This window comes from Mixophyes fleayi, chromosome 12, assembly GCF_038048845.1.
Source record: "Mixophyes fleayi isolate aMixFle1 chromosome 12, aMixFle1.hap1, whole genome shotgun sequence".
Classification (NCBI taxonomy): domain Eukaryota; kingdom Metazoa; phylum Chordata; class Amphibia; order Anura; family Limnodynastidae; genus Mixophyes; species Mixophyes fleayi.
Window position 1 is genome coordinate 20,554,858 of NC_134413.1, and position 15,357 is coordinate 20,570,214.

The 15,357-nt window shown below is 40.5% G+C and overlaps 1 protein-coding gene across 1 annotated transcript in view; it reads right to left on the minus strand.

Moving 5' to 3' along the window:
* The window catches only part of SYNE2 (spectrin repeat containing nuclear envelope protein 2), a 255,816-nt gene that overhangs the window by 67,711 nt on the left and 172,748 nt on the right, over window positions 1–15,357 (minus strand). Inside the window, exons 69-77 of the mRNA XM_075192813.1 lie at window positions 12,366–12,503; window positions 11,854–12,063; window positions 11,157–11,258; window positions 10,243–10,362; window positions 9,755–9,955; window positions 7,235–7,402; window positions 6,412–6,543; window positions 5,493–5,689; window positions 3,626–3,758 (exon numbers count right to left, since the gene is read on the minus strand). Of these exons, the coding sequence (XP_075048914.1) occupies window positions 3,626–3,758; window positions 5,493–5,689; window positions 6,412–6,543; window positions 7,235–7,402; window positions 9,755–9,955; window positions 10,243–10,362; window positions 11,157–11,258; window positions 11,854–12,063; window positions 12,366–12,503 (1,401 nt within the window). The remainder of the gene's footprint in view (window positions 1–3,625; window positions 3,759–5,492; window positions 5,690–6,411; window positions 6,544–7,234; window positions 7,403–9,754; window positions 9,956–10,242; window positions 10,363–11,156; window positions 11,259–11,853; window positions 12,064–12,365; window positions 12,504–15,357) is intronic.

Sequence of the window (15,357 nt, forward strand, 5' to 3'; positions counted from 1 at the left end):
ATATATGCTGCTCTGTGCAAAGTGGTAGAGAGGAACATTGTGGTCTACGTTCTAAGGCAAATGTGGAGGAACAAAATAGAACTGTACCTCTCTTTCCCCCATATCTGCCTTAGTACATGGACTCCTAGAAAAATGTTGAGGCAAGCTACACTGATAATCAGTACCATAGGTGATTTTAGGGGGAGGGAAAAAAACTGCCTGGAATCTTAGGCTTTTGGAAAACACAGAGCCTAGCCATTTCTCTTTTATCCAATCTGGGGGACACTGCTACCATGGGTTGTATAAGGGCGTATGGAGTTTAAATACTTAAACTGTTAATGTAACTGTTGCCAGAAGCTCCTCCCCTCTGCAACCCCTGTAGCTCCTCAGTGTTATTTAAGTGCCCAAGGAGTTGGGCTGTTTTCAGTACTGCTCTGCAGTACTTGCTGTTAGTTAGAATAGATTTTCTTTCATTTATTCTTATTATTGTTTATTTTTACTTAGGACGGGGTAAGTGCTGTAAGCAGCACTTACAGTCATAGGACTAAACGGAGCACCGCTCCGCTCATTTCAGTTACGCTGGAAGATTTATTCAGTTAGAGGCAGTGACAGCTGCGCGTTGACGAGGCTCACACAGATTTCTCCTGACAGGTCCGCGCTGCCTCAGGCATAGAGTGTTGCGCCCTGATCGGTGAGCAGCCATTACAAGGAAATAACAAGTCCCCCACTGAAGCGGAAGGGGGAACTTGGATCTCACTGGCCAGAATAGTGAGAGAGCAAACAGTGCGGGGAGTGAGAGCAGAGAGGCTTCCCCCACAACTTGGTATTTACCAGAGCGGGTGTTTCTACCAATCAACAAGGTGCATTATCTTCAAGTCTACATCCTAGTATGTATGAAACGAATAGGTGAGATGGTCTCCACATTCGAAATGTTTCCGTACACTTCCACTCTCGCATAGTAAAGTGGGACCTCTTGTTCAATTAGTCGGGATCCTACCTTCGGCTGACCTCTCAGACGCTCCAGTTGTCTGCCAGAATGCGCCTTTCCCTTGGTTGGAGGCGGGTCATTTGACGGTGGGCAGGTCCCATGGTCCTGGATAACTGCCACAGGAGTGTTGGAGACAGATGAAGGAGACTCCCCAGATATTGTTCTGGGTGGAAATGTATGGCCCGGCAAACTCTACAATATATTTATCCTGGGTGTAGAAAATTAGAAGGCCGATTACCTAAGCAGACACACCGTGTTGCTAGGGGAGTGGTTTCTACTCACAGAGGTGTTTTGATGGTTGCTCCAGAAGTGGGAACCTTCGGATGTGGCCCTCATGGCATCTCACCGAAACCGCTAGGTGCCTAGGTTCTGCTCCAGGACCAGAGACACCTTGGCGTGCACGGTGGATGTCGTGAACATGACATCAGACACTGCGAAATTCCAGTGATCCTGATTGCACCCTATTGGCCATGTCGAGCCTGTTATGCGGACGTACTGTGCATGATAGTTGGTAAAGCGAGGCGACTTCTACATCAAGATAATCTTCTGCTTCAGGGGCCATTTCAGCACCCTGACCCCCAAGGTTGTTGATGCCATGTTGAAGGCAAATAAACTGGCCTCTGCCCTAAATTACCATAATGTGGCGGACCTATGTCAGTTGGTGCGAATGTAGGACTTGTCATACGGCAGCCTTTCGACTCTCCAGGTTAGCTTTCTCGCAGGATGGTTTGAAGGCCGACTTTCGCCTAAGTTCCCTGAAGGTGCAGGTATCAGCCCTTTCGATATAGTTTGAGAAAAGGTTAGCAGTTATACTGGAGCTGCAGACTTTCCTCAAACGGGTTCTACACATCCAGCCTCCTTATGTGGCACCTTGGGACTTGAATTTGGTACTTAGGGATCATTCCCCTTTGAAGCGTAGGCGTTGACTGAACTCAAGTTCCTAGTTTGGAAGGGGATTTTTCTCTTAGCCATCGCTTCTGTGATGAGAGTTTCTGGACTTTGGGCTCTCTTGTTGTTCAGCTTATCTGGTATTCCACTCTGACAGGGCTGTATTTTGCAATATAGCTTCCTTCCAACCAAAAGTGGTCTGGTTTTCATCTTAAACAAGAGATTGTGTTCCCAGTCCTCTGGAGGCAACTGCCTCTTCAGATAAGGGTTCCTTAACTTCATTGGATGTGGTCCATGCTCTAAGAATGTTGGTGGACAGGACGTCCACCATACGGAGATCGGATTCCCTTTTCTGGTATGATGCTCACAAGAGTGGCTGGCTGGCTACAAAACAAACTGCTGCTAGGTGGATAATGTTCCCCGTCAGGTTTATATTAGTTCTGTTTGACCTGTACTTGATTGTGTCGCCGTGCACTCCATCAGCTCTGTGAAGAACCTCTTGGGCTGTGCGCAACGGTGCATTAGCAGATTATCTCTGCCTGGCACCAACCAGGTTCTCTGTCCACACTTGTTTTACCATTTTCATGTTTTTGTGTCTCCTGACACAAGTTTTGGCCACAACATTTTTCCCGACAGATTGACAGAGCTTTCCCTCCCTCAAGAGGCTACTTTACAATGTACTCATGGTAGCAGTGTCCCCCAGATTGGATGAAAGAGAAAAGAGGATTTTTGTACTTACATTAAATCCTTTTCTCCGATTCCATCTGGGGACACTGCGTTCCCGCCCTTCTGTTGCTTTTGTTGGTTGCATGCTATTCTATTTCCCTTCGTTGGGGCTTTTCAATTACACTGAGGAGATACAGGGGTTGCAGAGGGGAGGAGCTTCTGTCAACAGTTACATTCACAGTTTAACTATTTAAGTGCCAACTCCATGCGCCCTCATACAACCCATGGTAGCAGTGTCCCCCAGATGGAATTGGAGAAAAGGATTTACCGTAAGTACAAAAATCCTCTTTTTTCCGTTTTTATTTATTAGACCCTTGTAGACAATTGTGTTGCATTTTATAATGCTGTACACGTTACAATATCACAGGCAATATAACCAGGCCCAATATCGTAGCGTATCTGGCCTCAAAACAACTGTCAATGGTCAAAACAAAAGGGTCATTATTGGGCATGCTGGTATGAAGATGACCAATTTCGACCTGTGTGCGTGGTCTCTGGCTGAAGTGTCTGCTTAGCCTGAGAGCCGTAAGGCTGGTTGTTGCTCAATTTCACCAGTCATTGCATCCCTCAGCCCTAATGGAGCATGTGACCAGCTTTAGAACAAGAGTTTATGAGACAAAACATATGAATATCATTAGACAGGTTCTGATCTTCACGTCTCTTGTCACTAGCTCCTAGTAAACCGATAGGCTACATTCACGTGAAGATTGATTCACAAATGCGCTCTCCACTGTAGGTAGATCACAGGTACACTTTCTAGGGTGTTTGCTGACCCTCTATTGCTAAGCTGCCATTTTAATCAACATCAGCTGATTCACTGGCAGGAATATATTTTATTTTACATTCGAAAGCACTGTATCAAGCATCTCTCTCAAGATCAGTTGTCCCGATATTTACTATATTTTTATCAAACCTGCACTAGGGTTATTTCAGATGACTGGTTGCTACGGGCTACAATTGCTAAATAAATTCATTAGGGCAATCAAGGCCTGATATGTGACTTTTCATTGAACCAAGGTAAACATGCTGTATTCGCTTCCTTACAAAGAATGTGGCGAGGCTGTTCTTGATGGTGCCCAGGTTCTGAGAAGCCTCCAAGGACTGCATCCTGTAACCGTTCAGTCTCTGGTGGGCAGATTCCAGCCACTCTGATAATTTAGCCGAGTCTTTGTTGTAGCTGAGGAAACAAACATCACAAATTAGCACAAATGCTCCTGTTCACTATTCCAAGAAATAAAACTATATACTCCGGAAATATAACAATATAGCTATACAGAATGATGCTTTTAACTGAAGTGTAGTTTCTGTCCAATAATATACAATTACTCTTGTATAGCTTTTATATCAAAGTCTAATAAGCACAAAGGCGGTAGCTTTTTTGATTGACCTCAAATCATAGTTGACCAATGTTCTCAAGCTGGGTACACACTACAGAATTTTCCGACCAATGTGTCATCTACAATGATTTTACCAACAACTGGGAAAAAAAAGGTCCAATCAGCATGTGTACACACTATACATGCTTTAAAAGATTTACCATCAGATCTGTACTCTTCATCTGTCATAACCATTGGCTGAAAAGATCATGACTCTAAGCTCTATGGAGATCCTGGTCGTGAATACGTACACACTGCAGGATTGGAAGGACGTTGTTCCATAGCTGAACAAGATTTACGATGGTCGGTTCTTTGGAACAACTATCGTTCATCGTCTAAGTGTATACACGATATTGGGCTGAACGGTCGTTTGTAAGGCGATTGGCCCAATAATTGTCTGAAAATAATTGTTTCAAACTCCTCACCACCACTTACAAGGCTCTCTCCCACTCTACTGCCCCCTACATCTCTAACCTCCTCTCCATTCACACTCCTGCCCGCTCCCTACGCTCCCTGATCGACGCCTCTCCTCCACTATTATCACCTCTTACCACTCCAGAATCCAAGACTTCTCCCATGCTGCCCCCCTTCACTGGAATGACCTCCCTCGTTCCATCCGCCTCTCTCCTACTCTGTGCTCCTTCAAAACGTGCACTGACAACCCACTTCTTCCTTAAAGCCTACCAACCATCTACATAACCCCTCTACTCGCTCTCCCCCTTGCCTCATCTGGCTTCGCCTGTGCCTGTTCTGTTTTCTCTCCTTTAGAATTTAAGCTCACATGAGCAGGTCCCTCTTTCCTCCTGTCTCTCTACCTGTTCTTCTGCTCCGTGTTTATTGCATTAGCCAGCCTGGAGTTTCTGAAGTATTGGTATTTTTGTTTATTGTTTTGTACTGTTTTCACCCTGTTTAGTCTACTGTTCGCACTGTGTACGGCGCTGCGGAAGCCTTGTGGCGCCTAACAAATAAAGGATAATAATAATAAATAATAAAATACTGTAGCGCAGTGGATTCCAAACTTTCTCAGTTCAAAGCACTCTTAGGGTCTCCATAATAAGGCACCCCTAAGCCAAAATATTTAAAAAGTAGTCCCCCTCCTTGCTTACCACCAGCCCTGGCCGTGACACCCCTGTGAGATTGCTGCGGCACCCGTTTGGGAAACACTGCTGTAGTGTGTACCTAGTCTTAGTTGTAAGCTTTGTCTTGTCTATTGTTCGCACTGTATAACCACCCTGTAAACCACACTGATGCCTAGAAAATTACACCAACATCTACACACAAAAAAAAAAAAAATCTGTGGTATAGTTTTCCTTTAAATGATTTTCTTTATATTAGCCAAATATCTAAACAAATATTAGATTTTTCACTAAATTTAAGAAGAGTTTAAAACATTTCCAAGTATCTGCTCCAGAATAACAAATTTACTAAGGATTTTTCCAAAGAAATAAAAGCTGATTTTGCGTTTTCAAGGCTCTTGGTGAACAGTCTGCGACCGGCAGTTCACATAAGTTATAGTGTGATTGAATTACGCTTACCTGGCCAAATGGCTGACTAGAGACTCCAATCGGTGTAACTCATGGTTGACGTTCTTGGTTAACTGTGAACACTGCTGATCCATCATGTTAATATGGGCGTCCAGCTCTGGGCAGCTCACTGAGCTTTGCAGTCGTTTCCCGGACACAATAATCTGGGACAGCGCGGATTCATTCTCATCAATAAGTTGTTTAATTTTCTGGAATGGCAAAAGCAAGTGGCAACGTTATACGTTTTACGATGGATGCGTTTGACAAGGGTCAGAGTCCATTTTTATTATCAATCATTACTAAACGTATGGGTGTCCTCACTTTTGAGGTGGAAGGGGATAGGAAAAAGACTATAACCAATCCGTTCATCAGAATGCACACAGCAGTACAGATGATTTCAGGAGATGAGTGTGTTGATCATGTGACAGACAGGACCTGTCCACTCGTGTGGTTAGGTTAGTGATCAAAGAGCTGCAGATATAGGTGCAGTGTCATGCTCCAGACCTTTTCTAATGATTGCTGTGTATCATGAATACCATTGCTGTCCATATGCACACCATAGGAATCAATGGATTTCTTGCGGCATTATATACCTGTTGGTATACTTGCGTTGCGAATCCTGAACATGTGGACAAGCCCAAAGGGTTTCCTGAAAAGTACAATTTTCTACTTTGCATAGGAAAAGAAGACCAAGGGTCCCCTAGTGCCCTTTATAGTTTCACTGGTATAAAGGCACCCAGGGGAGATATACTGGACCCGAAGGTAAATGGTAGAATTATTCCCAGATAACAGGGCCCAGGAAAGTTTTAAACTTCCGCCAGCAACATCCTCATGTGTGTAGAGGATCCCCCCCACTATGAGAGTCACTCTTAATGGGATACCTCTATTCTCTTAAGTCCATAAATGTCATTGTCATACAGCCTGATATTACCTTATACTGATTAAGACGTTCCGTGACCCTTTCTTCTGATTCTTCCACCAAACCATTAGTAGGAACCATGGATTTAAGGGCTTCAAATTTCTTATTGAGACAATCATATCTCGAGTCAAGTTCATCCCAGTCCTGTTGTCATCAAGAAATTAAGAAGTGAAGTTTAAAACTTGGAAACTGTCCATGAATATAAAAGTTCCTACATTGAAGAATATCTTGTACATTTCCAGAATAGAGCTGTAAATACACACATACATATATACATACACACATATATTTTTTTATATATATATATATATATATATATATATATATATATATATATATATATATATATATATATATATATATATATATATATATATATATATATATATATATATATGTATCTGTTTAGTACAGAATACCAATGGTGGGAGTGACCTGGTACACAGTGGTTCGCCATACCGCAACTTCTCCTACTGCTTTGAATGCACATCTATCAATTTCCATTCACTTACATTCAAATTAGATTTTCCATAGCACAACTTCAAAATTTTCCCTTTGACCACTGCCCAATACAGTGTATATTTAACCTTGCACACACTCTTCATGCCTATGTGGATCCACCTATTGCTCTGTCTATATTTCTGTAGTTACATTATTAGAAAATCTCATTTTTACAAGATAAGTCAGCCTGGTGACAAAGCGGGTGGGGTGGGCGATAAAAGAGGCTCGCTATTTACAAAGTGGGCAGCATTGACTCATAAGCAGAGATAGGATAAAAATAAGATGACCTCTGCTCTATTTACATACACGCAAGCGAGTCAGTCTTTTCTGTTACCTTCATCACACCCATCATATAAATACAATGGGTTTCGGCTTCCTCCCTTAGCAGGTCAGCTTCATCTATCACAGTCTGTACACCCTCCTGGCCAAGCTCAGGACTGGAATTCTTCCAGGAGAGAGTTTGCAGTAAGAGAACTTGAGTGTCCAGGATACTGAAAAACTTCTGTTTCAGAAAAAGAGATAGGGAGAAAGCTTTATTCTATACTTTATGCTAATTTTCCCCAGTTATGTCGTGCAGCGCGGCTGCTCTCGCGAATGTGATGTCACAAACGCCAGCTTTTATTGCTCCTCCCCTTTCCGTCAACAATGGTGGGTTATGGCTAGTAAGTAGTTCCCCTGGTTATAAAGATTTGTCCTTAAAAAATTCTGTCCCTATTAAGGCCCTATTTTTCAATATCGACCAACTGAACAATAAAGTTCTTTTTCTCTGCATATTAGAGGCAATTATAACCATCTGTTTGTATTCTCTAGGATTTATAAGGTAGAGGAGTACTCAAAAAAAAAAAAGCATTATAAATCACATTTAGTACACACAATAATATGGGAATTGTAGTACTCCCAGTTCTGCCAAGACAACGTCATGTGTTATGAGTTTCAATGCATCAACTTAATGAGTTCCTGGAAATTAGTTTAGAATGTTGTCAACGCTGCATATAAACTTGTGCCACCTCCTGTGAACACTTACAGGACGTCATGTACAAAGTGCACTGGATCACTGGATGTGCAGACAGCGAGGAGGAATAGTCAGGTGCAGGCTGTATACTAAACCAGACAGCATTCATGTCCAATCGTCTAACTGCAACTAAAGGAGCAGCAGAGTGTGGTCCGGAATTACACTTAGGAGATGGGTAATGTCAGTAGTGTTATGTCATGTGAAACACATACATATGCAACATGTGTAAGTTCTATATCAGATTAACGTGTCACTGAGCTGTATTGGGATCCATGGGTTTGAGGTGCAAGAAATATATTCCTGTTTGGGTGCATATATAAAAATCTCCTGCGTATGTGTGCAGGCCCCTGGATATTATAAGATGCCCGATGGGATCATTCTCCACACTGCTCTTAGGACCAACACACTCGGTAATGATGGGACAATTTGCCTATATCCTAGTATGTGGCCAGCGTTGGAGAACTCGCATGTTACAAATATGACCAAAACAGTTTGAATAATATCTGGCAGATCTGATCTGGCAGATATCAGATTAAATGAATTGGAAAGGGTTAATTGTAGTATATTTTAATTATAGTGTGTACTGCATTGCAGGAACGAGGAGAAAGGAAAATGTGTTTGCATGTGTCTGTGAGATGGTAGGAGGGGGGGGGGGGGGGTCATTTTTTATTTTATTTTTTTCAATATGATAAAGTTAACTTCCAACCAGATCTCACAAAAAGTAGTAAAATCTGCAATTAAACTGTTTTAACTGTTTGTACAAGACTAGTACATGACGGTAGCTTTTATACTATAGGAATGTATGATCGTGTGAAATGTCCATTTGGACAGAATATCTATATCCTCTTTAATGCACATAATCCAGCTTCCCTCTTTTGAATGGCATAAAACACAACAGCAGTGGTTGATGAACTAGTGAGAGGTAAAAATAGCAAACAAAGCTGACAATCTACATAAGCCTGCCCTCACATGTCAGTAAACATACGTACAATACAAGGAACGGGCACTTGGGAACTTTTAGAGATTAGGAGAGAGATCAAGAGTGGTGACTGAGGACAGTCAACTGGCAAAACTGTATAAGAAGATTATCTAATTAATAACGAGTTTCTATCAGCAGGTTCTTGCTTAGGTTGATGAAAACTGAAATGACTGAAAAATGATTCTATCATTCTATCACTGCAAACTTTCTATATTACCTTGGGGTGGAATATGAGAGAATTAAAAGTTCAACATCAGCTGTATTCAAAAATTGATCAACCTATACTTGTCTAATATGATAATTTTATTAATGAATAAACTCTGATATTACTGGATGTCAACCAATGTTTTGCTTTTATTTTGCACCAAAGACATTAGAGATAGACAAACATCTGCTTTAAGAGATGGAATCGGTTCCAGAATTAAATATTAGTAAGCAGCTATCATTAAACGAAAACAATGATCCCTTAATGTTTGTGCAACATTATTTCAAAGCTATCAAACACTCATGCCAATTCAGGCAGCCTGAAGGCCAACTACATTGTTTTATTAAGTGACTGTGTCTCTTCCTTTTGAGGACAAATCTGGGCAAATGCTGTGCTACACAATGTTACAGGACAACCAAAGAAGTAATAAAACACAAAAGGCATTTTATAGTGACGCTATGAGGGGAATTCAATCGCCGGCGAAGTGGTGCGCGGACATCGCGCCGTGCACGTTGCCAGAAATTACGGTAATAATCGTTGCTCATTTTTCCTCACACCTCTATGGGGTGGGAGGAAAATGAGTGGAGAAAGACACTTCGCTGCTAACTGAATTCCCCCCTATATCTGTGTCAGTTACTTCACTGGTAGTTAGACGTACCTTGTGATCCTGTATATGGGAATTTAGGCCTTCTTTACTTCGGCAACGGTGCTCTTTACTTCTTGCAATCTTTTCTTTCCCCAGAGACAACAGTTCAGATACTCCACGCAGCAGAGCGTCCATCTGAGACTTTCTAATAGCCGCACTATTACACTGATTTTGTTTTGTTCGAAGAATTTGCCATGTGTCATCCAGGACATCCTAAGATAATATAAATTACTGTTTCTTTAGGATAAATGTGCCAATAACATATATCATTAACATTTCAATACCCACAAATGTAGATCATAGCTAAAAATGACCACAGTGGGCGACAAAGATTCAAATGTCACATTTTTGCGAGCAGGCGCAAAGGTTTGGCACTTGCCGAAAGGCCTGTCTCTGGGTCCAAAGGTACAGACGAGACGGGTTACAGGCTTATGCTCCTCAAGAATTCACCAAAATACTCTGTATGACAGGGATGTTGTTAAAACATCTTGTGTTCTCACCTCCAGTTTGTGGATTTCCTGGTTAGAACATATGGGGATTGAAAGTTTATCCCCTCTCTCATTCAAAGACGATACTTGACTTTCAAAGTTCTGAAGTTCTGTCTCATACACAGCAGCTTCCTGAGAAAAAAATAAAATAATACATACATTTATTTATTGACTATTCTATTGCATAATAACATATATTTAACATTTCTGTAACTTACTTTAATATTGGTATTCATTATGAATTAACCATGAGCATTTCTACCATAAAAGAGGTGACTACCAGCACGGTGGCTAAGTGGTTAGCACTTCTGCCTTACAGCACTGGGGTCATGAGATCAATTCCCAACCATGGCCTTATCTGTGAGGAGTTTGTATGTTCTCTCCGTGTTTGTGTCTGTCTGTCTGTGTGTTAGGGAATTTAGACTGTAAGCCCCAATGGGGCAGGGACTGATGCGAGTAAGTTCTCTGTACAGCACTGCGGAATTAGTGGCGCTATATAAATAAATGGTAATACTAATACAGACTGCAGGGGAAGTGGGGAAATAATTAATACTCTTTTAGTTGACCAACTGAATAAAAATGTAGATGCGCCCCAACCTTTAACCAGCTTTTATCTACCCGTAAGTCGCCCTATGTCTGCTGGCTGGCACCAGAGCAATCCATACACCAAGGTAGGATTCGGCACGCGGTGACACGTCTGTGAATGATGGGATCACCACTTGACCCTTTTTGAATATTCTTAATGAGTGTGCTAGGAGGAGTAGAATTATTTCACCGGTGAGCTCCAGAGGATGTGCTGAGGAAGTGGCAATAGATATTATTTTATCTAGAAAGAGCTGTTCTGACTCCTTGCGGTCAATGTGAGTGAGGTGAGTGGAATAAAGGACTGCTAATGACTTAAATGAATATAGATAAGTGGTCATTACCTGAAGAAGTTCAACTGCCTCACACATGCTTCTGTTACTCAAGTGTTGTAGAAGATCAGTTTTTTTCTTTACTAAGACATCGTATAATTGCCGGATATCATTCTGTAGTATAAAACAAAAAACATAAGAGAGTAATCTCTTGCAAACAGGTGTGGGAAAAAGATCTGGGTACCCAGTCTATAGACCAATCATGTAAAAGAATTGCCTCCAAATTTCCCAACATATAGGGCCTGATTCATTAAGGAAAGTAAAGCATTAAAAAAGGAGTTAATTTGCACTTGGGCAAAACCATGTTACATTGTAGGGGGAGGGAGGGTAAATTTAAAATGTGAGGACAGATTTATAGTTGGGGTAGGGCATGTCCTAGATCAACTTTAAATTTCAAGGTAAAAGTAAATCTATTATGTATTTGTGCACTACATGTAAAAATAGCCAGTATTTAAATTATGTGCAAACTAATAAACTATTATGCACCCCTTGCATTGTAACATGGTTTTGTCCAGGAGAAAACGTACTTTTTTTTGCCTTACCTTCCTTAATGAATCCAGTCCATAAAGTTTTACCAGCCGCATATAAGGTTTTAATACTCTTCTATTACACATTAGATGGAATCATTGACCTTAGTACTCTAGTCAAGCAAAGTGAGGTTTTACCCTTTAGAGAAATTATCTCTTTCATTCAACACTATGCATTATACCTGGTAGTTATTGTGTTTTTCCAGCTCCACTTGCATGTGTTTGGATCTGGACTTGGCAGCAATATGCGCCTGCATCAGCCAATCCCTTACGTCACTGTAACACTGGGATAAGACACTTGTGTGTGCGCCCTCATGGGTGATTGGTTTTAAGAGAATGCCAGTTTTATATCCCATTTCTTCTGAGAGTGTATGTAAATCAGCCGTCAGTTTCTAAAGAAAAAAAGAAATAAATGTTAGTTTATAAAGAGTATACAGTACTGGTTTAATGGACGTATAAGATAATGTTTAGACACGCACTAAACGTGAGGCCAAAGTTCTGCCACGTCCTATTTTAGAATGTTGTAGAATGTTTAGAATGTAATGTTTAGAATGTTGTAGAATGTTTAGAATGTAATGTTTAGAATGTTGTAGAATGTTTAGAATGTTGTACTGCAAATAGTGAATCCACACATAAATCAGGAAATCACAGGCATTTTTAGTATTTCCCCTTGTAAACCAACAAGGCCACTTACCTCACAAATGGCCAGCTCTGAAGCAGCTTCCTCCCTGGATAGGACATCCCTGTCCAACATCTCCTCTACGTTTTGTAGCCACTGAGAAACTGAACACAGCCAGGCAAACAGAGCTCCATGCAGGTTCCGTGCACTCTCCTAAACATAATACAGTGGGTCAAACTCACAATATAATAGAATCTAACACAGTAAAGGCAATTTAGAAAAGTGTGGTCCCACAATGCATCTCATGATGTGCAAGTCTGCCGGTTTATCCACAACGCGCATACATAGGTGCACACCAAACTACCGGACAAGTCCCCAATAAAGCACACTGCACGCTGGTTGGCAGGTTCAGGTGCTAATGGGCATGGGTGAAGTCACTACAATCCAGCCTACAGCCACGTTGGCAGCATTCCTATTATACATTACACCTTTTCCATTAGTCTCCTAAAGTACTGCTTGTACAAACCTTGTTTGTGCCTTAATCATGAGAGGAAGGAGACAGCTCTGTGTTTACCAAGTGTCACATTTGTACATTTCAGCTTTATTACATGGGTACATGTGCACTAGTAAATCCACCTAGTCAAGTACTCCTAGATGTTGTAAAAGGCTTTAAATTGAAAGTATAGTAGGAATTCTGATTAATATGACTTCCAGTACATCCATAAAAATTAAGTCCTTCTGCAGTAAGTGTGACCTACACAAGGCTGCAAAGCGTAATTTTGGGCCCCTGAATAGCAACTTCTTGGGGCCCATTCCATAGCCACAGAAAGAGGTGTGGTCATAACAAGGTGGTGGCTCCTCCCACTACACAGACATGACAGCCCCCCCTCTCGTCATTCCTGGACCTATCCACCTCCTGCATATCTTCTAGTGTGCACAAGACAAGGCACATGAATGTATATCCTCAGTATTCAGCCAGGAAACCCCCATCCTGCCAGCTACTCCAATCACAAGATGCTAAATATTGTACACCCCAGTACACCCCCTACCCCCTCACAGAGGCCAACTGAAGCTAAATGACGGTCATTAAAAAACTTTTTTTTTATATATATATTTTATTCCTTATAATAAGCTAGTTTCCCAATGAACATTGAAGTAATGTCATCAGAACGCACCGATTATCAGCAATGATATCAGAACTCACTGTTTATACAATATTCTCTACCTATATAAACAATATTTGTTTACTAGAATAAAAAATATATTATGCAAATTTGATTATGTGGTAAGGCAATGTACCTATAATAAGCAAGGAACTGGGAGTATGATTATATGGAAAACAACAAAAATGTTCATATTTATATGTGTATATCAATGTTATGGGGCACTGTGACGAATGCGGATTTAGGTTAATCCATGGTTCAGAGAAAAAAAAGACTACACTTCAATTCATCAACGGGTGCTATGGAAAAGACGGTTATAAACACATCTAGAAACAAGAAAAGCATCACAGCTAAGAGGTCAATTAAAAGACTTTAAAAATAACTTGTTACATAATGTAACAAGTGAGGGAAGAGATCATCTCTTGCAAAGTAAATTATGTTTATTTTTAGATCTGACTGGGTGCATATTACCAGCTATTGTTATGTTGGTTTAACTACGGGCTTTTTTTAACTCCATAGAATCCAATCGTCATTTATTTTTGATTATGCTTCTTCTCGACTGTTCCTTCTGAGCTTACTGACATCTGGTTACTTGAGGAAAAAACAATGTATTTTCTACCGCACAGATAATGGGAAATAATCCCTCTATAATGTATTATCAACAGAATATTCTGTAGATTTAATACTCTCAGAGAGTGGTGCTACCATTAACTGTTGCTAAATGCAAAAGGAAGACTAGGGGGTATATTTACTAAACTGCGGATTTGAAAAAGTGGAGATGTTGCCTATAGCAACCAATCAGATTCTAGATTTCATTTATTTAGTGCATTCTACAAAATGACAGCTAGAAACTGATTTGTTGCTATAGGCAACATCTCCACTTTTTCAAACCCGGCGTTTAGTAAATCTAGCCCTAGGAGTTAATTACAAGGTGCACAAAATTTCCCAATGCAAATATAGGCAAAATAAATAAAATATAACTTTTATTGGGAAAGGATTAAAAGTAATAAAATTTGCGAAATATTGTGATGAATAAGTGAGATTAAAAATAGGATGCTCTACCACTATACTTCTATAATATGGTATGAGGTAGTAATCAAACAGTGAACCCTGTGTTGGGAGCAATGAGAATAAATCTACTCTGATGTACTGTCTAACATCCGTTCGATAGCTGCTGTTAGACTGATAATAACCTCCTCAATTCAATCACCTCTGAAGGGCCAATAATTATTCGGTAAGCGCTGTCTATAAAACTGTCTGCGCTAAAAAGGATTTGTGTAGCTAATATTATTGATGCCAATGAGATACAATTGTCTCAATAAAATGTTACCAATAACAAGTTAATTTGTGAAGAATATCCAATTTTAATGAATAATTCTATTATAAGAATTAAACATAATCCTGAGCGCTGGTAATTCTGTAATAACGCTCCTCAGGCCACAGGAATCTATAGTCTGTTAGGTAGTCATTAATGGGGTCCTTAATTCAAAAGACCGCTAAAAGGCTGATAATTCGTGAGCGCTGTCTATAGAAGTGGCTGCACTAAAGTGGATTAATACAAATCATGTTATCAACATCAATGAGGTAAAGTTGTCTCAAAAAAATGTTGGCAATAACTGGTTAAATTGAGGAGAATATCCGATTCTAATAGATGGTTCTGAGAATTTTTTTTGGCATTATCCTGAGCGCCAATAGTTCTACGATAGCGTTCCTATACTCACAGGGATCTCTAATATTGTCATGACAAGAACCTCAGTATAATCACTAGTTGCATATCTACTAGGCTGGTCATATATTATATATAGGTCTCAGCACTATATGTATCTGGTTACTAACAGCAGATACTGTGATCCTGAATTAAAACTTTGTGAAGCCCTGAGACCACTTCACAACGCACAGATTAC